The sequence below is a fragment of the Balaenoptera acutorostrata genome, chromosome X (assembly GCF_949987535.1).
Source record: "Balaenoptera acutorostrata chromosome X, mBalAcu1.1, whole genome shotgun sequence".
Lineage (NCBI taxonomy): Eukaryota > Metazoa > Chordata > Mammalia > Artiodactyla > Balaenopteridae > Balaenoptera > Balaenoptera acutorostrata.
Genome location: NC_080085.1, coordinates 130417688 through 130439807, shown reverse-complemented (window position 1 = coordinate 130439807; position 22120 = coordinate 130417688). Strand labels below are relative to the sequence as shown.

The following is a 22120-nucleotide window of genomic DNA, read 5'->3' as shown; positions in this document are numbered from 1 at the left end:
GTGTAGTGAGGGTGGGCAAATCTCAGAGGTCCGGGGACTTGGGAAAGTGATGAGATGCAACAGGTGGTGGGGGGAGCCAAGGGCTGGAAGCCACAGTCTGACCCCAATGCGCACCAGCGGGCTGGAGGGGGTCGCAGCCCCCCACCTTGCCCCTGCCAGGCCCAGGTCTGCAGTCTCTCTCCCAGTCGCAGCGGCGGGCCGCCGGTTTCCCCGCCTGGGGCCCGCACACCGCAGGCTCGCCTCCTCCTCCCTCCCCCGCGTCCCCCGCTCCTGGCTGTCTGGCAGCGCTGCGGTGGTGGCGGCGCGGGGCGGGGGGCCTTGGCGACAGGGCTCCTTCCTCCTCTCCCTCCTCCTCCCCACGCCCGCTGGAGCCTACCCCTCCCTCCGCAGCAGCAAACACTTCGTCGGAGATTTCCATCGGGGCTTAGGGGGCGGGGCCAGGATGGGGGGCGCGGGGCGGGGCAAGTGGGAGGAGTGAAAGTTGGAGCCCAACAAAACCCTCCACACCGCGCTCAGTGCGGCCAGACGTTGCGCAGCGACCTCCGCACAGGTGGTCGCGCCGGTCCCCGCCACGATGTTGACCAAAGTTCTCCTGATCCTCCTGGGCACGTTCGTAATCCTTCCGTCGAGGTAAGTCTCCAACCCAGGACCCAGGAGCCCTCCGAGCCCAGCTCCCTCTCTCCGGGAGCAAGGCCGGCTCCTGAGACCCCCGCACCCCGTGTTCCTCGAGCCCCGCGCCCACCCTGCCCCTGGCCCTCGCACGGTCTAGCCTGGTCCCGCGTCCCCTCGACGCGCGCGGCCAGCCTCCACACCGCTCCCCCTAGGACGGGCTCCCTGGGCCTTGAAGGGGCTCCCAGGAAGGAAGACGGGACGCCTGTCACCTGGCCGCTCCTGTCCCCCCTCCCTCTACTCCTCGGGACTCCCGCTCTCCAAACCACCGCGTCGGCTCGGGAACGAGAGAGCAGGTCCCTCCCTTTCTGAGCCTTTCGTGGGAAGAGGCGAGCGGCCAGGGCAGGCTCGCGCTTCTGGGGACTGGGGGGACTTTGGGAAGGTGGCGGGCGGTGGGTGGAAACTTCGCTTAAAATGTTTGAGTGTTGGCTAGTCTGTCCTCTCGTTTAAAAAAAAAAAAAAAAAATATATATATATATATATATATATTTTTTTTTTTTTTTTTCCTGAGCGCCTAGTGAGTACCAGGCACTGTGCCAGACAACTCTGACTTTACTTACTTCCCTTCCCACCGCTCCTCTTGGTGCCAGTCCCAGGCAGGAGCCCTGGTTTCCTCTAAGAGTTCCCACCCCAGCCGTCCACCTCATCCCCCCTCTGCCGCCAGCTTCCCTCTTCCGCCCTTATCCCCCCAGACACCCTGCTGGGTCTTGGGCAGATGGGAGCCAGAGGCCAGAAATGGTAATCTCTTAGGTCTGTGGTTTGGGTCCTGCATTTCAATACCTCTCCGCTTTTCCAAAGACTAGCAGCAGGTTTCCCCTGAGCAGCCAGCTTCCCTCACACCTTCTTCTGGCCCTGGGACTTTGCCAGGAAGGTTGTCCCCTGCATTTCTGGCTTTTGAGGGTGGAAGATGACTGCTTCATATTTTTGAGATGATTTCCCATTGGGCACAAACTGTCACAAGTTCCTAAGCTTCCTGATCTTTCCAGCATTCTCGAAGCCTCCATGTCACTGGGCTTGTGTTGCTTTTCTGTTTTGGGGAGGGGGAGAGGGGAGATGGCTTCTCTCCCCACCCCGGAATGCTTTAGCTCCTTAAGGGAGGGGCTGTGGGGCTCCCTGCTGGCCTCATCAGGGGGCTTGGTAAATATTTCTGAATGCGTGCTAGGAATTTCCAGTCATCCACATCACTCCAGATGTGAATTGGACTGGTTGGGAGAGATGACACGGTGACTGGTAAGGGCAGAAGAGGGGTCTGGGGTGCAGAAAGAGGGAGAGGGAGCAGAGAGGAAAACAGCAGAGAATAGGGGCCGTTGTGATGGAAACTACCCTTCCAGCCAGGGGGAAGGGCTGCAGTAACTGACGTTCAGACAGTGTCAGCAGGGCAACCTGTGATGTCATTAAAGAGCTGGGGAGGTGGCAGCGGGGTGTGCTGGCAAGGGCCACCTTGAACCACCTCGCTCTGGTCCAGGCTCAGCTTAAAATCACTTGTGTGACTTTGGGCACAGCCCCTCCCCCCACCTGGGCCTCAGTTTCTCCATCTGTAAGGCGAAAAAGAGGACTGATTTGGAAAAAAACAATCCAGTGGCCCTTGTCATGGTCCCTTCCCTCTCCCCAGCTAGTTGACTGAGCATCTTCCATGGGGGAGGGGTTGCAGAAATCCACCTCCATCTTAGATCATCACATCTAGAGGATTGTGGATGCCTGAAAAGCCCCCATGGAAAGATCCCACTAGTCCAGTGCACGAGTGTTTTCACTTTTCTATTATTTCTAGCTTTGAAAGTGGGCTTAATGGCTAGCTGAGGAAAGGTATACATTGTCAGCAGCTCCTTAACCCCAAGGATCCCAGGATGAGGGTGTTTTTTTTGTTGTTGTTGTTCATTTGAACTTTTTTACTGACAAAAGCTATTTGTAGGATGACAGCAACCTCAAGACCCTCTGATCTCACTTTCATAGCAGACGTAGTCTGGGAGCAGAAAGGCTTCGGTGGTCTTAGGGCCTTTGCTTGTTTGTTTGCCTCTCGAACCTCGGGGTTTTGTTGTTGGCTTTGGACTTCTGGGAGGGGTCATTGCAGGCTCTTGGGTGGTCTTGGCTAACAGTGCCAGTCCTGCTCATGCCTTGCTCCCATTCAAGTCACTCATTTTGCAGGGTGCCAGTTCCCTAGTTCTCCCTCCTCCCCTCCCACGGTGGCTGGCATGATCTACTCAGAGGACTGGGGGAAAAGCCTCAGGGAAAGAGGACATCTCTGGATATGATATTTGGAAACGGAAACTGCTTTTCCCAAGCCCAGTTCTTCCCTTGCCCACAATGGGAATTAGCCACTTCAGACATAAGAAATGGCATAGACTTGGCACATCTGTATGCCAGTTAAGCAATTCTAAGAGCTTGAAATACTGCAGGAAAGCGCATTTTGCTGCTCAAGTTGGCAGTTCCTTGGTCTGCAGTACAGAGACCATGCCCCCATCTCCTGCCCTGTTAACCCCTTATTTGAAGAAGCAAGTTGTCTGACTGCTTTTGTAAAAATAAAATCATTTTGGAAGTGTAACAGAATATAAAAGTGTAAAAATCAGGAGTGGATTTTTACAAAGTAAACATGCCCATGTAACCAGCACCTAGACCAGGAAATAGAACATTGCCAGTCCCCTCCCCCACCCCTCACAAGCTTCACCACATTCCCCCTCCAAGTACACCCAAAGGAAAACACTCTCCTGCCTTCCAACTTCACAGATTAATTTTGATGATGGCTTTTTAAAAAGCTTTTAATTATAATTTTTTTTCAAAGACATATAAAAGTACAGGGAACAGTAGAGTGAATCTCCATGTACCCATCACCAGCCTCATTAATTATCAACTCATAGCCAGTCTTATTTTCTCTGTATCCCACCCACTCTCCATTTCCAGCTTAAATTCTTTTAAAGCAAATCTCAGACATCGTATCATTTCATATGCAATTATTTTAGTATGTATTTCTAATCATAAGGACTTCAAAAACATAATAAAATACCACTATCACACCAAAATTTTTAGAATAACTTCTTCATGCTGAAGAAACTAACCAGTCAGTATTCAAATCTCCCTTATTGTGTCATAAATATATTTTTGTTCTGTCGTGTTTGTTTTGTTTTTTATGGTTTGCCTTTTAAAATCAGGATTCAAATAAGGTCCATATATTTGCAGATTTCAAAATACTTTTTATTGAATTAGAACATATATGCAGAAAAGTGCTCAGATCATAAGTGCACGGCTGATGAGTTGTCAGAAAATGATCACACTGGTATCAAGACACCCCCTGGTGCACCCTTCCTCACTGCCTCCCAGCAAAGGTAGCATGACCCTGATTTCTAACACCATCGGTGAGCTTCATACATTAGCAGATGGCTTTTTTAAGCTTTAAAAAATTTTTAGTTTAACTCTTTATATTACTTTTTGGCTGTGGTGCATGGCTGTGGCATTCAGGTTGGACTCCTGTTGACCATCTATTTCCTGAATGACAGTCCTTGTCTCTTCTCACTGCTCAGAGCTTCCCCTACCCCCAGCCCCCAACTCCAATGCAATGGAGTATCCCAAAAGCAAAGAAATGCAGAATTTCCCCACTGTTCCAGCCCTCGCTAGGAGAGAGTGCTGTGGCTCTCCTGAGCATTCCCCAGCAATCCTGGCCCATTTGCTCCCAGGTGGCACTGGTCAGGCAGACTAAGACCAAGGCCAGTAATGGCAGCTGATTGGCCAGAGCTCATACACCAATACCCTCTTGATTTTACGTTAAAAATTCTTTTAAAATCTCGAACTTGCTTTTGTTATTGATTTTTTAAAAATAAAGTATGAACATAAAAAAAAAGGATAGCATGGGAAGTTCCCAGAGAGCAGCAGCTTTAGAAGAAATTCACAAGAATAATCTGTTACTGGCTCTTAATGTACTGTTACCAGTCACTCTTTAACTATGCCCTGGGTTGCAGGCTTATTTTGGTTTGCTTCTGTCCCAAGAGGTACCAGCTGGGTCCCCTACGGAGCAGAGGACAGAGCTTCACTTGTTTGTTTTTATGTTCTAGGATTGAAGGACCTCATGTTGAATCAGAGGAGGGACCCTCTGCCAGTGGTGATGATGTCTATGGACCCAAGCCCCAGGCTCCTGATATGGAACTCCCCCCTGAAGAAATAAAGCCCACTGCTATTGACACCCATGACAGACTTGGCAAAATGCCAACAGCCACTGAAATCCTGGATGGTATCTTGAATAACTATGACTACAAACTGCGCCCTGGCATTGGCGGTGAGTAGCAGAACAGAGTTCTCCCCCACCCCGGAGGGGAGGAGGGTTGAGGGCCTAAGTGTGGAGAATGGGCCTGGGGTATAGGTGATCGTGCCCTGCATGTGGGCGGGAACAACTGTTGCTGACCTGCCAAGTAAGAGATGTCAACTCTAGTCTCAGCAATGCCATTGACCTTGGTCTAGATTTTTCCCTTCTCTCACCCTCAGTTTGTCCAACTCTAAAATGAGATGACTGGACTAGGTGATTGACCTTCGAGGTATGTTCAGCTCTTAACAGTCTATGAATTGGGTCTTGCCATGAAAGAATAAAGAAAGAAATGGTATCGGATGTTGAAACCATGTAGTCCAACCCTTACCCCCTTTATTCCCCACTGACCACACCCTCCCCTGCCCCATGCTTCTGTTTGACACTTACCTCTGCCACTTCTGCTTACTTTACAGAGAGGCCCACTGTGGTCACTGTCGAGCTCTCTGTCAACACCCTTGGGCCTATCTCTATCCTGGACATGGTGAGTACTGAGCTTTGATTACAGTGGGGCTTTCGCATACTTGTTTTTTCTGTGTGTCTGTAACAAGAGTTTTGGCGGGGAGAGATTTTAATCAACATGGACTTGAGAAGGAGGCTGAAAGGGACAAGTCCCTTGCTGCCCGAAGAAGACCTTCAGAATCCTGACTGTATCTTCCTGTCTTTCATTCAAAATAAAAATAATAAAGCAGCTTTAAACAACACAGTGGCATGGCTCTTTTCTTCTGATAATGATTTTTTTTGGACTTAAGCCTGTAGTTACCAACTCTTCCTCTAGGACTGTTTCTCTAATTTTGCCCTAGTTCCTTGTCTCCTTTTCTGCTGCTATCATCCCAGTGTCACTACTGTCCCCAGTTAGCCTCCATTATCTCCCACTTGATATATACAAAACACAAGGTCCCTGCCTACCCCCCCAATCTACCTACTAACCTGGCCTCCTGAGTGATGTACCGCCTGCAGTCCTGACCCTGCTTAAAGCATGAAGTTCAACCCCACACTCTAGCAGTCAAGGCTCTCCATGGCTAGAGCCAACCCAGGGCTCTACTTTTATTTCTTTTCACCCCTTTAGAGACCACATGCACTAGTCACACTAGCATATGGGTGTTCCCAGGCTATCTTGTACTTCTGAGCCTTTGTTCAAGCTATTTCCAGTTTGGGATGGCATTGTTCCAATTTTCTACCTTATCCTTCAACTTATATCACACTTGTTTACCTGACCTTCTCTACCTCACTGTACTGTAATTATGTACTCTGTCTGCCTTGCTCTCTCAACTATGTCTTGATGTCAGGGACCCAGTATATGTTAGCTGAGCAAACGAATTATAAAAGATGTTCTGCAAATGTTACTTTCATCTGCAGAGCCTGATAATGAGGAAGGCTGTGGTAACCAACTCCATCACAGCCATAGCCTTGACCTGGCTCAAGTCAGACAGTTTTAGCATACACACTGGTACCCAAGAAGCACCATGTGAGTGGGTGAGCTCAGAGTCTAGGCTCTGAGATGGTACTTGCAAATAGACACTCAAAGGTAAGTAAATATTCATGGAGGATCAAGGTGTTTACATAGGCTGAGTGGAAGAGTGGGGTTTCCCACTGTGATGCTTTGTTTGGCTGCCTAGTTCTTGAGGCACAATGTACTTATATATGGCTATGCAAAAAAATTACCCTGAAACACAGTATCTTAAAATGACAAGTAGTCATTAGGTCACAGCTCCTGTGGGTTAGGAATCCAGGCATGACTTAGCTGGGTCCTCTGTTTCAGGGTCTCACAAGGCTGCAGTTAAGGTGTCAGTTGGGGCTGGGGTCTCATCTGAAGACTCGACTAAGGGAGGATCCACTTCCAAGTTCTCACATGGTTGTTGGCAGGGTTCAGTTCTTCTCTGGCTGCTGTCTGTAGGCCTTCCACAGTCCTTGCCGTGTGGGCCTCTCCACAGGGCAGCTCACAATGTGGCAGGTGGCTTCCCTTAGAGTGAGCAACAGCATGAGAAAAACTGCTGAAGATGGAAGCCATAAACTTTTGGGAAATAACAGGGAAGAAGAGAAACATGAGAGGAGACAGATCTTTTGGAGTTTCTGTTGACATTTTAAAGCTCTTTTTTTCTCTTCCCTTGATGTCAGATTTACTCTTTGCTGTTATCAATGTGCTTACCACTAAGTGAGTATGAATTTAGCAATCAGTTTGATTAAAATTGTTGATAAACTAAGAAATGCTGGGTTCTGAGCCAGAGGTTGAGTTCTTCTGGTCCACCATCATGACCACTGTTTACTCTTAATAGGAAAGGGACCTTTCAGATCATTGGTGGGGGGATGGAGAAAGTGGCCTGAAGAGTAGTAGAAAATCTGTGGCTACAATCTCCTTGCTATTTGCGTAAGATACAATTTTGGGAAACCTATTTCTATCATCTGCAAGAACCTGTGTGGCAGCAGAGCAGCAGCCCTACTCACAGTAGCTGAATACCCTATCCCTCTTTGCTCTGTGCCTACTAATGTTGGCAGCATTGGTCTCACCTGAAGTGATGATACCTGACAAGCCTGAGAGATACAGTTTAATAACCCAGCAGTCACCGAACCTGGCATGCAACACAGAGCTGGTCCAAAGAGGAGCCAACAATTTGATTTTCTTTGGCCGGTAACATAGTGCTATCGCCTGGGCCAAGTGCCTTTAGAACATTCCAAACACTCATGTGGTATTAAATTTCCCGGAGAAGTCTGGCCTTCTACATAGTTCCAAATAGTTCTTTAAAGCTGTGGGAGGTCCCAGTCCTTGTACAGGCTACTTTTCTCTGATGATTCTGTAGAGTCCAGTGCTTGGTGAGGAGGAGTTCCAACATCCTTCAGTCAATCAGAGGTTGTGTAGAGCACAGAATTTGTCCTCAGGGAGAGAAAACAAGCCCCCTTGTCAAACTGGGGAAAAGCTGAACCGTTAGTTATCAGTTGATGTGTAGTGAAGTTACAATTGGAATCTTGTTAAACAGAAATTAAATGCTCATTTGAAACACTCTAACATAGAGCAGGAGCCAGGCGTGGATTGTAGAGGGGAAGGCTTCCTCTGGCTGCCCAGAAGTTCTGTAGGCCAATTGGGAACTGCCAGCCACTTAGGACTGCAGAGCCACCCTGAAGGCCACTTGTGAAGGCTGGTGTGGCTGGGCAAGGCAGGGCGGGGGGCTTCCATGTGAATGGTAGCCAGGCTGCCAGCTTTTTCCTGTGTGATGCTCTGGACTCCTCCAGGGAACATTCTCGGCCTGGGGGTCTGGCTCCCTGCAATTTTGCAGTGGCTCTCACCACCTTTTGGCCTGATCAGCAAAGGCAAGCAGGGATTGTATTGACCCTCTGCATCCCCACATTGAGGGCTCTACAGGCCTCCCAGGTTGTGGGTTTCTGGTTGGTGTTCATTGTTTGATGCAGGATAACTCAGGGGAAAGACCTAGGGGTCCTGCAGAGGAAAACTGGACCTTGATCCTAAAGGGATTCTTGGAGCAAGTGAAGTAAGCACTGGAGAGGAAGATGGGTGAAGGTCGTCCCAGGGCAAGGCCATGGCAACGGTGCTCTGAGCATCAGAGCCAGTATGTTCCCATTAACTGTTTGACTTTGAACAGGCTCCTTTCTCTCTGACCCTCAGTGTTGCTACCTCTAAAATAAAGGAGATTGGCCTAGCCCTCAAGGTTCTACCTTGGCATAGTTGTACTTGCTGTTCCAGCTGCTTGCAGTTCTATTACAGTCTGTTTTTTCTCTCTTCAATACCAGTGGTGAGATCTCTAGCTTCTCATGCTTCTTGCTATTAAACATTCTTTTTGATGTTTAATAATTTATGGGCTAATGAGAATTGTAAGCTTCTTGAGAGTCCAGTCATAAGAATTTTGTTCACATAGCATGTGTCTGGTACATAGAAAACTCTCAGTACAATCCTCCCTCAGAATATGTTGCAGATTGGTTCTAGGACACCTCCCACCCTCCACAGATACCAAAATCTGAGGATGCTCAAGTCCCTTATATAAAATGGTGTAGTATTCACATATAACCTATGCACGTCCTCTTGTAAACTTTAAATCATCTCTAGATTACTTATGACACCAAATACAATGTAAATGCTATGTAAATAGTTGCGAGTGAGGGACAAATTCAAGTTTTGCTTTTTGGAACTTTCTGGAATTTTTTTGGGGGGGTTTGAATCTGCAGATGTGTAACCCACAGATACAGAGGGCTGGCTGTAAATGTTTTGGTTAAATACTACAATCCCTTAAAATTTCTTTAATTAGTTGCTACTCTAACCTCAGACTACCTCCCTCTGCATGTCTGTGAGTGGTAAAGTTTTATTACATTGAATCCTTATCTTCAAAAAAAAATAATTTATGGGCTATGCAATATCTAGAGACCAAATAATCATGGGTTAATTAACATCTGTGCTCCCCAAATAAAAGCTGAAAGGGGCAACTTCACTGTATGCAATCAAAAGTGTGTGTGTTTGTAAATGTTTAGAATGATTTTGACCTGAGATCTTTGATTTGCTATGGAAATATGGGGGCTGAGAGGCTGTTGGCCTGCTACAAGGGAGTAGTGACGTGATGAGCCCAGCCTGTACAATTAAACCGCCATCACCTGTGTGTTTCTGGATTAAATGCATCTTCCCAGATTGTTGTTCATTCAGGAATGTTTTTTTCTTTTGGGAATACCTGGAAATAGAAAACATCCTACAGCCAAACTCATGCTGTTTTCCTCTGTGCAAACCTAAGTGGGTCCCTGTCTACTTGATAGGCCCATCACAGGATGGCATGGGAATGTTCTTTGCCTGCACAGCCCCAAATGTGTGCTTTTCTATCCTTGCCACCAGGAATACACCATTGACATCACCTTCTACCAGACTTGGTATGATGAACGCCTTCGTTTCAATGGCAGCTTTGAAAGCTTTGTTCTGAATGGCAACTTGGTGAGCCTGTTATGGATCCCAGACACCTTTTTTAGGAATTCTAAGAGGACCCAAGAGCATTCAATCACCATGCCGAACCAGATGGTCCGCATCCACAAGGATGGCAAGGTGTTGTACACAATCAGGTATGTCAAGCCTCTGGAGTCTTGCCTCTTGAGACTCTTCTTCCCCTCCTGAGAATTTTTGCCAAAGAAACATGGGCAGAGGTTTCATCCTGAATGATACTTCTAAGGGCCCCTCCAGCTTTCCCAGACCATGAGCTCAATCCCCTCATGTACTGACACACACACTAAGGCCTCAAAATAAAAAGATATTGCTTAAGACCACACACCAAGTTTGTAGCAGAGCTTGGACTGATATCTAGTTACTTGGCTCCAAGTCCAGAGTTCCCCCAACTAGAATGTAGCACGGTGACTGCGTTGTGTGGACGGTTCCACCCCAAGTGGGCACTGGATGTAAAGACACGTCCACAGTGGTGGAATTGTCCAGGCGGAGCAGCAACACAGCAGTTGGAAAGATACCTAAGACCAGGCTGGGTACTTGAATGCCTGGCTGGGAAAGGTTGTGTACAGGTGATAAGGTGGCAGGGAGGCAATAAAGAGTGGGAGAGTGTTGGCAGGTCCTTGAAGCTGGGATGGGCAAGAGGCAAAAGTCCATCTAAGTTAGTCCATACGTTTCTCTGATGATGGAGACCAGAGTAGCCAGATATTTCCAAGCTGTTCTTCCTCTCTTTTTGTCTCTCCTTTGAGCTCTTTGTCTCAGCTCCCACCATTGCCACACATTGGTGGTGGTCCCCAGGCCCAAGCTGGGTGGATACCTAAGTGTTCAGGGTCAGCCTAATGAGGCTCCTTTCTCCCTTCCAGGATGACCATTGATGCTGGATGCTCACTCCACATGCTCAAATTTCCAATGGATTCTCACTCTTGCCCTCTGTCTTTCTCTAGCTGTGAGTACCTTCTTAGGTTTCTGGGGCCCCAGAGCCATCATGCTGGGCCCCTTCTTTTTCTCATCCTTTCCCTTTACATTTTTCTGCCTCTGCTTTTTCCCCTAAGATGGTGCCAAAGTTGTCCAGGGCCTCCCAATCCATCCTCATCTCCTTTCCTGCTAACAATACTGTGTTGCTTAACCTGGGCTTCACGTTGGGTTCCTCCCTCTCCTGTCCACCCCACCTCAACTCAGTCACCGGCCTCTGAAGTGTATCTCAAGTATGTCTGCTCTCCATCTCCACTGTCACTACTACCTTGGTTTAGGTCTTTGTCGTATTCCACTTGGACTTTGCAACATCTTCACTTGGAAGCTGAACATGTCCAAAACTAAATATATGGTCTCCACTGAACCTCTACCCCCAAGCCAGATGTGTTGCTTCTGTGTTCCCATTTGTCTCATTGAAAGGCACCATCACCCGCTCAGTTGTCCAAGCCAAGAACTTTGATGCTTCTTTCTCCTTCACCTCCTCATCTATTCAATCAACACATCCTGTTGGTGTTCCCTCCCGAAGCTCTGTCGATCCTATTTCTCTGCATTCTCACTGCCACAGCTTCGAATCCTGCCTTCATTCATTTTATTGTGCCCAGGTTACTGAACTGGCGTCCCATAACTGGTCTGCCTGTCAACAGACCATCCTCGTACAAAAACTAGAGTGACCTAGCTGAAGCATCATCTAGACTAGGTCACTTCTTAGTTTCAAATCGTTCCTGAACTCTCATCGATAAATTCCAAATTGCTTAGAATAGCCCTCAAGGCCCTTCATGAACTGGCCCCTGCTCTCTACTCCTACATACCTCATCCACCCTCTGTGGGCTAGCCATCCTGAACTTTTGACATTTCCATAACACATCAGGCATTTTCACCTTCCTGTGCAGAGAACACCATCCTCACCCCTTCAGCCTCATCCATACAGAGAATGTTTTTATTGGACTTTTAAGACTTATTGGGAATGTCACCTACTCTCTGGAATCTTTTCTGGGTGTGTCCCCAACTGATCTTTCCCTTCTTTGTTTCCACACTCTCCCACGGGCGGAGGCTTCTCAGAGGTATTCCAACAATTACAGATGTGTACTTACTGTCTTACTCAATAAAATGTGAATGCTTGAGAGCAGGGCTCCTGCCTTGCTTGTCTCTGTATGTCCAGCACAGGGCGTGGTACTGAGGAATGCTCAGTAAATGCACTTATTGGATGGACTTCAGCAATGAGGTAAGAGAGGTAAGGTCCCACAGCTGGTGAGGCCAGAGTCAGACACCATGCTGGTGGAGACCTCAGCTGGGCTTCCCAGTCTCACATGACTCTCCTTCCCATGTTACCTTACAGTTTCCTATCCTGAGAATGAGATCATCTACAAGTGGGAAAATTTCAAGCTTGAACTCAATGAGAGTAATTCCTGGAAGCTCTTCCAGTTTGATTTTATAGGAGTGAGCAACACGACTGAAACTATCACAACCCTAGCTGGTAAGTGTGCCTTTGAGCCAGGGCTAAGCAGCAGAGGCCCAGGAGGGTGGTAGGGATGACTGGAGGTGGCCATCCATTCATCCAAATGCTTATGTAATCATCCCATGAAAATACTGTAGAACATGGCTCCTGTTTTGTAAATGCTAAGCACTTACAACTGTTTGCAGAGGAAACTGAGACTTTGTAACTACATCTCAGTCTCATCTGCAAAGAAGTAAGTGCTTTGCCAAGCCCCGGAGAGGGTAGGTAAGTAGATTCAGTTTTATTGCTGTCAGAATTTGCAACTAGGTTTGTCATGCAGACCCTTCAGTTTCGAAGTCTTTGTTACAACTGACCTACTTGGATGACTTTGGGAAATGGAGGTCATGTGACTTCTCCATACTCAGAAGCAATCCAAGTGGTTCTAGTTGAGTGGGATGCAAAGTCCTTCCTAATGGGAGGTGGAGGCTTGAGTTGTGTCATCAACTAGGTGAGGGCTGGGATAATATGGAGGAGGTTTCAGCAGCTACAGTGGCTGCTGTATCAACATTTATTTTAAAGGAGCAGGTCTGATACGCACAGATTCCTGTGAAAGACTTCATGGTGGATTCAACGTGGACATGGTGATCACTGGTTTTCTGACCTTGTCCCTAACGAGGACTAAAGGGGAGGGCCCTGGGTCTCTTAAACTTTAGCTCCCAATTAGGTGTGAGTGTCTTTGCTTGTGTTCCTAGGTGATCTGAATGAGGAGCCAAGGGACCTCCCTAGCGTTGCTCCCAGAGCAGCCCTGGAAACCCTCTTCACACATACTGACCAAGTCAGGGCAGTGGTGGCACTGCCCTCATCGTTGCCAGAATACGGATGGAACCAGTCCCCCAACCAGCCATTTGCCATGGGAAGCGTCTTGCTTTGCTTCCATGTGGCTAGGAGGAAAATCTGCTTTTTCTTTACTTGTTGAAGTGGTCACTGGGTGAGGGATAGCTCATGCTCATCCGGCTAGAGCTTTGCTTGCACAGCACTAGGCAGGGGCAGAGGGCTGCTTTACAAATGCTTTCCTTTTTCTCGGGGGCTCTGGGTAAACAACTCTACTACCTTTGACTTAGGACCCTTGCTCTTCTGCCAGCTAACCATTGGCATGCCTCTTGCCTTTCTGCACCTCAGTTTCCCCAGACAGGTTGGGGACCCATCATCAAAAAGCAGCAGAGGAGACAAGGCCCAGGGGCTTTCAAGTCACTAGTGGTTCCGTTTAGTAGATGGTTGTGCATTGTTTCAAAATGGCGCCCTAGTGACTACAAAGCCCCGGAGCCAGCATCATCACCAAAGCAATGACAATAGGTAAGCACCAGCCCTCCCTGGGAGAGAAGAGGGTTCTTGGGAGAAAGGAGAAGGGCTTCTTTCTCTTCTGCTAGAGCTGAGTTGATCTTGAATCATGGTTTCTTCAGTATCATAGTTATCGTTGGGACTGGACCCAAACTCTTTCAGTCAGTCCCTGGGCAGTTCTCTCCATCTGGAACAGACTTGTGTACTCAGCTCCTAAGGGTTCAGAATGAAGTGGTAGCATGCTACTCTGGCCACCTTGGGCCTTCAACCAGAGACTCTCTGCTTCAGGAGGCATTCAGAGAGTCCAGCCTTGCCCCCAGTGAGTGAGTCATCTTTCACTGTTGGCTGTTGAGCTTTTGATAGAATTTTACCCATGATTAGGATTTTGCTTTCTCACAAGGGAGTTCCTTCCTTCTCTAGACAATTCTGTTCATCAGAAAAATCTCCCTGTTCATCTGAAATTGAGGTCTCTGGAACTTCCACCCATTAGACTTAGTTCTTTTTCCCTAGAAATACTGAGCTTACAGTAAGTCCAGTCAGTCTTCCACAGGGTCAAGATCAAAGAACTAGTATTATGGTCCCAGCCCTGGGTCATATTCTTTTATAGACTATACAACCGTAGTTCTTTTTCCTCCCCCTTGTTCTTCAAAGCTTTGGCTCCACTCATCCTTCTAGTCCCAGTCCTCTGGACACAGTCTCTTTGATTGTGTTCCTCTGACAGTGCAGTGACCAACTGTGCTCTGGCTAAAGCAGATAAGAGCAGAAAGCATCTTTAGCTTTTACCCTTTTGGCTCCTTAGCCCCAGGTATCTTTTTTTCTCTTACCCATGCTCCTCCATTCCTCAGAAATAAGAAAGTGTGTGTTAATATCCTTCACTTGGCCTTAAAAGACAAAGTCCCATCTCTTGACAAGTAGAGAAGGTTCTTCTTTGCTGAAATAAATAAAATAAAAATAGAAAAAGCTGATAGAATAATAAATCTTGTTGTAACAAGAATATATAAACTCAGCAAAGTTTTGTGGGGAGTGGTTGTAGCTGCGTAGGGCTGTCTTAAATTGCAGTCAAGACCCCAGGCCAAGGGAACTAGGATCTTGATAAATACATTCTGGCTAGTAGGCAAGTGCGAGTGGTCCCTGCAGCAGCCCTGGAGGAGGAGTTCTATCCACAAAGCTACTATTCTGGACACAGGTATTCAACTGACCCCAGGCTACTTCCTTGCCTTTTTCCAGAAGATTCTGAGAAGTCTTGCCCCTTGAGTGTCAGTGCTGACAAGGTGAGTAGGAAAGGCTGCTCTTCTCATTCAGTCCCAACATACCCAGACCTGCTGGGCAGGTGATCTATTTTCTAAAATAGGAAGACACACGAACAGGTTAGTGTTCTAGTATGCCTTACAAAGCTGTTGCCAGGAAGTAGCAAGAGTTGTTGAGCATCTGCTAGGTTCCAGGCTGTGCTGTGCATGGATGGGCAGGAGTGTAGCAACAGGGCTCACATGAGCCCTGTCATGAAGGGGTTTAAAAACCCACCTAACTCAAGGCCAGGGAATTCTACAGCATCACTGAGGTGGAAAGTTGGAGCTTAGCTTCACTAAGGAGCCAGAATTTGAACTATTATAAATCCAACATGATGTTGAGAGCAAAAAGGGATATTCTGGCCTCAGAAAGGACTCCAAAATCCCTGGAGTCATGGTGAGCATGCAGAGTGTTTGGGATGGGTGTGTCAGAGTATAAGGCAACATGAAATGTACAGTAGAAGATGCCAACTGTAGATATAGGTTGTCATCAGGTCCTGTAGGAGCCATCACTATCTAGGCTGAGAGCCAACATCAAGGACATGATACCCAATGAATGCGAAGACCTCAGTCTGCCTTGTGGATGTATACTCTGCAGACCTGACATCTAGAGGGCTGACTGAAATTTTCACTTTCAACTAATTCTTCTGTTTTCTTGAAACACTCAATTTGGGCTAGGGTAATAGACTAAGAACAGGGAGTCCAGGGTATGAATATTGGTATAAATATATGCATGATATCTTAGGGAATCTGAGTAGATGGGGTTAGCTTAGAGTAGGGTGTTCATGTAAGATGTCAGTTGGAGCCAGGTTTTGGTGAGCCTTTAGTGTCAGATTACAGAGTGTAGACTTGATTCTGTAGCTCCTGTGGAGCAGGGAACCATCAGAGGTTTGGGGTAGGCAAGTGATTTCTTTTGGCCATCGATGGAACAGTGCTAACTAAGGCATTTCACCAGCATATGAATGTATAGGAAGGAGGCTGAATAGCTTCTGTGCTTCCCCCACCACAGATCACTTTTAGTTCATTTCCTGAGAGTATACATTGTAAGGGTCAGTAGTGCGCATATAAAGCAATGATTCTGCAGACTGGATATGGCACCTCAGTGGCTGTAAAGGCCTCAGTCAGCCATCTGGACATTAGCTGTGTGGTTCTGATATCTAGAAGCCTAACTGATTTTACTGCTTTCATTTGACTATTCTGTCCCCCACCCTGGTAAGACAGATGTGGGATGTGGGACAGCGAACTGAGAAAGAAGTTATTAAGGTTCTAGCCCTGGCTTAGCTCTTAACTGACCATGGGTCTTGTTGTGAGTCTTCTCTCGGGCTTCTTCTGATCCTCCGTGTGTGGCATTGGATTAATGTGCCTCTATCCTAGGACCGTGGTGGGCATCCCATGAGCTGAACAATAGGACCCTTAATATGCATGTCTTGTGTGTGGGAGACCCTCATGGCAATGCTGTAATGAAGTGATATTTTTAAAATATCTTGCAGGCGATTACGTAGTCATGACGCTTTTCTTCAACGTGAGCAGGAGGTTTGGCTTTGTGGCCTTTCAAAACTATGTTCCTTCTTCTGTGACCACGATGATCTCCTGGATTTCCTTTTGGATCAAGAAAGACTGTGCTCCAGCCAGGACTTCTTTAGGTAAGTGGGTAAGGTGGGCATACACATGAGGCACAGAATTGCATTTTCAGGGGTCCTTTCCAAAGTGTAATATATAGAGCAGTAGCTCCGCCCACCTCCATTCCTGTGCTTTCACAGGGATCACTTCTGTACTCACCATGACCACTTTGGGCACCTTTTCCCGGAAGAATTTCCCACGTGTCTCCTATATCACAGCCTTGGATTTCTATATTGCGATCTGCTTCATCTTCTGCTTCTGTGCTCTGATGGAGTTTGCTGTGCTCAACTTCCTGACCTACAACCGGACAGCACCCCGTGGTTCTCCGAAACTTCGCCATGTATGAGCTGGGTATGGGAGTGGTGGCAAGGCTTTGGCGTATGGAGGCACGCAAGTGAGGGCACTAGGACTCATGGCACGTGGGTGGCCAGCTCACCAAGTGATGGGGGTAACCTGGGGCTTTGGGGGGAGTTGAGTAAACTTTCTGATGTGATGGTGGGAATTCTGGGGGGTCCAAGAAACAGTGTGCCAAGGACGGAATCTCCAGGAAACCCTGAGGCAGCGCCTAGGCTTGGTTCACCTTTCCGTGCCTTATTCTGACTTCTTCCCTTGTTCCTTTCAGCCTCGTGCCCATGCGCATGACCCAACCCCTTCCCGTGTCCGTGTCATCGAGCATCCAGAAGCTTTTGTGTGCAACATTGAGGACTCTGAGGAAGAGGAGGAAAGTGAGGAAGAGGAGAGTGAGGAAGAGGAGGGCCCATCTTGCCCAGCCCGGCAGTCCGTCAGGCCAGGCAGCACCCCTCGCCCTGGTGGCTGTTGCAAGTGGTGCGAGTACTGCTGCACGGTCCCCACTTGTGAGGGCAGCACCTGGCAGCAGGGCCGCCTCTTCATCCATGTCTACCGCCTTGATAACTACTCGCGAGTGATTTTCCCAGTCACCTTCTTTTTCTTCAATGTGCTCTACTGGCTTGTTTGCCTTAACCTGTAGGCACCAGCTGGTACCCTGTGGGGCAGCCTCCCCAGTTCCCCAGGAGGTCCCACAGCCTTTTCCTAGGGAGTTGGGGGAAAGCAGCAGCAGCAACAGGAGCAACTAGAGAGTGTCTCTCCTTCCCCCTTGCCCAAATAGAAGCCTGCAGGGAATTGGTCCTTGCTGGCCCTCTCCCCTACCTGGCCCATTCACTGAATCTCCTTAGCAGCCCATTTCAAGTAAAATGACACCCCTCTCTATTCCTCAAGGGGCATTTATGATGCTCAGGCTTCAAAAGGTAGGCTCTCAGTGACCAGCTCCCTAAGATGGTGTCCATGTATGAGCAGATTAGTTATCTCCCAAAAGGGCTAACACCCACTGCCTTTTCCCAGAAACCCAGTACTGCCTTTGTGGTGCTCCAGGCCCAGCTCTGGCCTCAGCCTCAAAGTGCACAGACCAGCTACTTGCCTGTTCCTGACACCTCCTTAAGGTGCTGGGCAGCAGTGTTAACAGCGGGAGGGAATCCCCATCCTTAAGTCAGATCATTATATTCTTGATTCTGTCTCCCTGCCCTCCCTTCCCCTGCAGATAGACGGGCACTGGCATTATCCCTTTAGGAGGAGGGGAGTCAGCAATTGAGGACAGTATCCCTCCCTCTGCTGCTGTGACATCTCCATCTCCCTTCCCCGCTGGCCTTCATTCCTCATCTGCAGTACCAATTCAATGCCTTGCATCCAGTGGGTATCTATTTTTGTGTGTGATAATACTAATGACCCTCTGCTTTTTATGCCACCTTCTTCCTCCTCCTTGACCCTTGTGACTCTTTCTGTAATTTTCCCAGTGACTTTCCCAGCCCCGACCCAGGTGCTAGGCCATGGTGACTTCCTGGAGCCAAGAAACTAAGGGAACTCTGCTTTGCAGCGGGCATTACCCGCATTGATTGGTGCCCAGCTAAGGCACAGCATAGGAGTTTTGCCACTTCCTTGGCCCCTGGACCCATGAGCCAGTCCACTCCTATCCCTGGGGCACTCTGACAATCACAATCAATCAATTGAATTCCCTTAAATTTGTATAGCACTTTACCTTTTGCAAAAGCACTTTTGACAAATTATTTCTATTTTGAGTCTCATAGCCCTGTGATATATTCAGGGCAGGATTCTTATCCCCATTTTGCAGATGAGAACCCTGAGGCACAGATTTCTATGGGACTGTGGATCTCACTGGAAACTACCCAGGAGCCCACTGTCACCTTCTATACCACATGACAGGGCTAGGCAGCTCTTTTCACCATGATTTGATTCTATAGCCTCTGCTGGCACCCCAGTGGCAGGGCCCAGAGTGGCAGCCTAATTTCAGCATTGGCCTGCTCAATTCCTGGGCCTCAGGTGCTCAGACTGCCCCTAAGATCTAACCTCTTGTGGCTCTGGTAACCCAGTGAGGTGAATTTGGACACGCCCCAATGCTTGTATATGCTGAATGAAATCTGTGTCTGTATTTTACTGGGGGGTGGGTAGGATGGGGATCCATCTGCTTTTTGTCACCATCAAGTGAGAAGGGGAAATATATCAATAAATATATCAGCAAAGCATAGAAGGTATGGCTGGTTTCTTGGGCATTCAAGTTTGCTCTCAGCTCAGGTTTTATATCTTAACTCAGTGACCCAAACATTTGTCTGTTACCCTCTCCCATCCATGACTCCCAGACCTACCACACACATACCATGTCCCCTTCTCTCAGTGCAGAACTTAAGGGAAGAGAGTGACCAAGCGGGTGGCCCCCTTTTACTGATTCCCTTACTTACTCCTATGCCACTTCTCCCCTCCATGTCCCTTTTGCTTTGCCCATGATTCTAGCTTCATCTAGTCACCTAGAAGTTTCCTAAAGACCATCAGACACAGAACACTCCCCACCACCACCATTTAAAGATGGGGATGCTGAGGCACAGAGCAGAGTGTCTATTATCACACAACCAGTCAGTAGTGGAGTGGGGCCAGACCCCAGAAATCCTAATACCCTGTCTTGGCTTAGAGCGTGCCTGGAGATCTTGGTTGATTACCCTTCAAACAAACTTTCTAAAGGTATATTGGGAAATGTTGGCCCTGGCATACTTTGACACATCCAACTCTAAGGAAAGTCAGAAACAGCAATAAGAACCAAGGAGGAGACAAAATGACATCTGAACAGCCAACAGTTTTGCCATAAAGTTCTTGAAATGATGCTCAAACACTTTCCCTGTAAGAAATCCGCATGCCTCTACTGTGTATTTTCTGATGTCCTAACCCAGAGCACATTACAGGTAACAATTTAGAACAGGGAAAATATTTCCTCACTTTTACTTATATTAGATGCAGGGGGGGAACAAGGAAGGCTGGCTCCTGAGCAATGGAGACATGCAAATTTGTGAGCACTCATATTTAAATGCATTTTGAAACAAATAGTGCAAACCTGATTCCTTAATCACCCTACAGTAAAGCTAAAAACAAATAAACTTCCTACCATTTGTAAATTTTAAAAAGCTCATGTAAACAGTTCTTTAAAAATGAAGAAGTTAAAACCATAATTGGGTGCATAATATCAAAAAAATTAAATTAATGAAGAAAAAATTACATGTGTTTTAAAACTCATGGGATGCAGCCAACACTGCACTTGGAGAAAATTTCATGATTTAAGCATTTCAATTACTAAACATAATGGAAGATAAATGAGTTAAGCATTGAAACCTAGAAATTGGAAAAAGGATAAAAGCATATTATACCTTAGAAAAGTTTTGGGGAAAGAGGAACTTAAAAATTAATTAGTGTCGGGAGAACTAGTTACTCATTTAAAAACAAACTGGGTCTCTATCTCTCTCTCTACATCAAAATTACAGATGAAACAAACATCTTAAAACTTTTAAAGAAAATCATAAGACAATATGGGTGAATATGTTTATATTCTTGGGATGGAAAAGGCCTTTATAAACATGACGTAAAACACCAGTTTGTCCATACTAAGAAATAATAACTAAAGGAAAAGCCAAAAAAAATGTATAGCAAAACACACTATCACTGGTTAGTTTTTCTGGGAAGCAATCTCTGAGACTGAGATTAGTGTGCAGGAGGTTGACTGGGGAGTGCTCTTGGGGTCAATGCAGCCACCATTAGGTCCTCAGCTGTACACATGGGAAGTTTTGGAGTTGGGGTGGGCTTTCCAAATTGTCACAAATCAGGGCAAGGGGACTGGGCCTTTATACTCTTGCATTTATCAGTTATTGGATGTGAGCATGAACTTGGAAGGGACATGAACTTGGATGTGTCTGGAGAAGGATTCAGTTGAAGGCTGTGAGCCTCCAGCAATCTCAGCTGTTGGAGAAATGAAAGCTTCAGTCCCAAAGGGGCACGGATGTGGAAGGTCTTGGTAGCACACCACAGTACCCACTATAGTTCATCCCTCACTTTGTTCAGGCTCATTTGCTTCAGATAAATAAAATCTGGAGAAATTCACCCATGGTTATGTTGAGCTTCTTTTCCTGAGGAAAACTTACACGATCAATGAAACACACTATAGCACCTGTCACTGGAGGTGGTCTTAGAAACTTAACTGATAATCATCATGTCTGTGTTACACTACCAATTCTGAATTTCCTCTCACTCTCAGCTAGTATCTCTCCTGATCTAGGTAGCTCACCTGGTCAAGTGACTATAAGCTTCGTCCTTGAAGGGTCTGAGATCTGGACACCTTGCTCTTCTCAAGCCATGGCTGGAGGACTTGTTTGTCATTTCTAAGGGATACCTAAGTGGGTCACCTAGACATCAAACCTATTCTTGCCTGTCCCCACTGTATAGCAGTGCCCTTATCTCCTCCCAATTATTAGGGTCGCTTTCCCCTGTCAGGATGGTTATTTGTGTTCTTTTGGCTGGTGCCAAAAGTGATCAGGCACCACCCGTGGATTAAAATTTAATGGGACTCGTTGTTGTCCTCTGGTGAAGGCACAATCTGGGAGCCAAGAACTCTAAACCTGCAGAACCCAGAATTATGAGGATGGGAAGTAGAGATTCCCCCAGTGGATCTCTGGGAGTGATGATAAGCAAGACAGCTCCTATTCCTACTCCTTAGTTCCCAAACCTATATATCCTCCTTTATAATGGTCATTGATTTAGGATGTATAATGCTTCCTGGTGGGTAACACCTCATCCTCTCAGGGTATCATCTCCAAGCTGACACTTCAGTTGTGCCTTCAACACACCATTTCATCATTCTATCTGGCCAGCACCTTCTCAGTGGAGTGGTATATAATAGAATCCCAGGCATGTGCCCAATGTTGGACTCCTTTGGCCAGAAAGTGGATCTCTGGGTCCATTTCAAGTTATATAAAATCCTGTCCCAGTAGATCAAACACTCTATGCTCTTGAATAGTGGAGCTGTCTGAGGTCCTCCAGGAAAGAAAGGCAAACCCATATCCATAATGTGTTGATTGCAATTGAGATGTTTAAAAAAAAAAAAAGGGTCATGTACCACAATGTTCATTGCAGCTCTATTTACAATAGCCAGGACATGGAAGCAGCCTAAGTGTCCACTGAGAGATGAATGGATAAAGAAGATGTGGCACATATATACAATGGAATATTACTCAGACATAAAAGGA

General features: G+C 47.1%; 1 protein-coding gene across 1 annotated transcript; it reads left to right on the top strand.

The window, feature by feature from the left end:
• Positions 1–574: 574 nt before the first annotated feature.
• Positions 575–19048, top strand: GABRE (gamma-aminobutyric acid type A receptor subunit epsilon). Its single transcript, XM_057538495.1, has 9 exons — positions 575–630; positions 4710–4930; positions 5371–5438; positions 9783–10003; positions 10742–10824; positions 12187–12324; positions 16400–16552; positions 16670–16869; positions 17152–19048. The coding sequence occupies exons 1-9, from the start codon at positions 575–577 to the stop codon at positions 17515–17517; spliced, it is 1506 nt and encodes a 501-aa protein (XP_057394478.1). The 3' UTR covers positions 17518–19048.
• The last annotated feature ends 3072 nt before the right edge of the window (positions 19049–22120 follow it).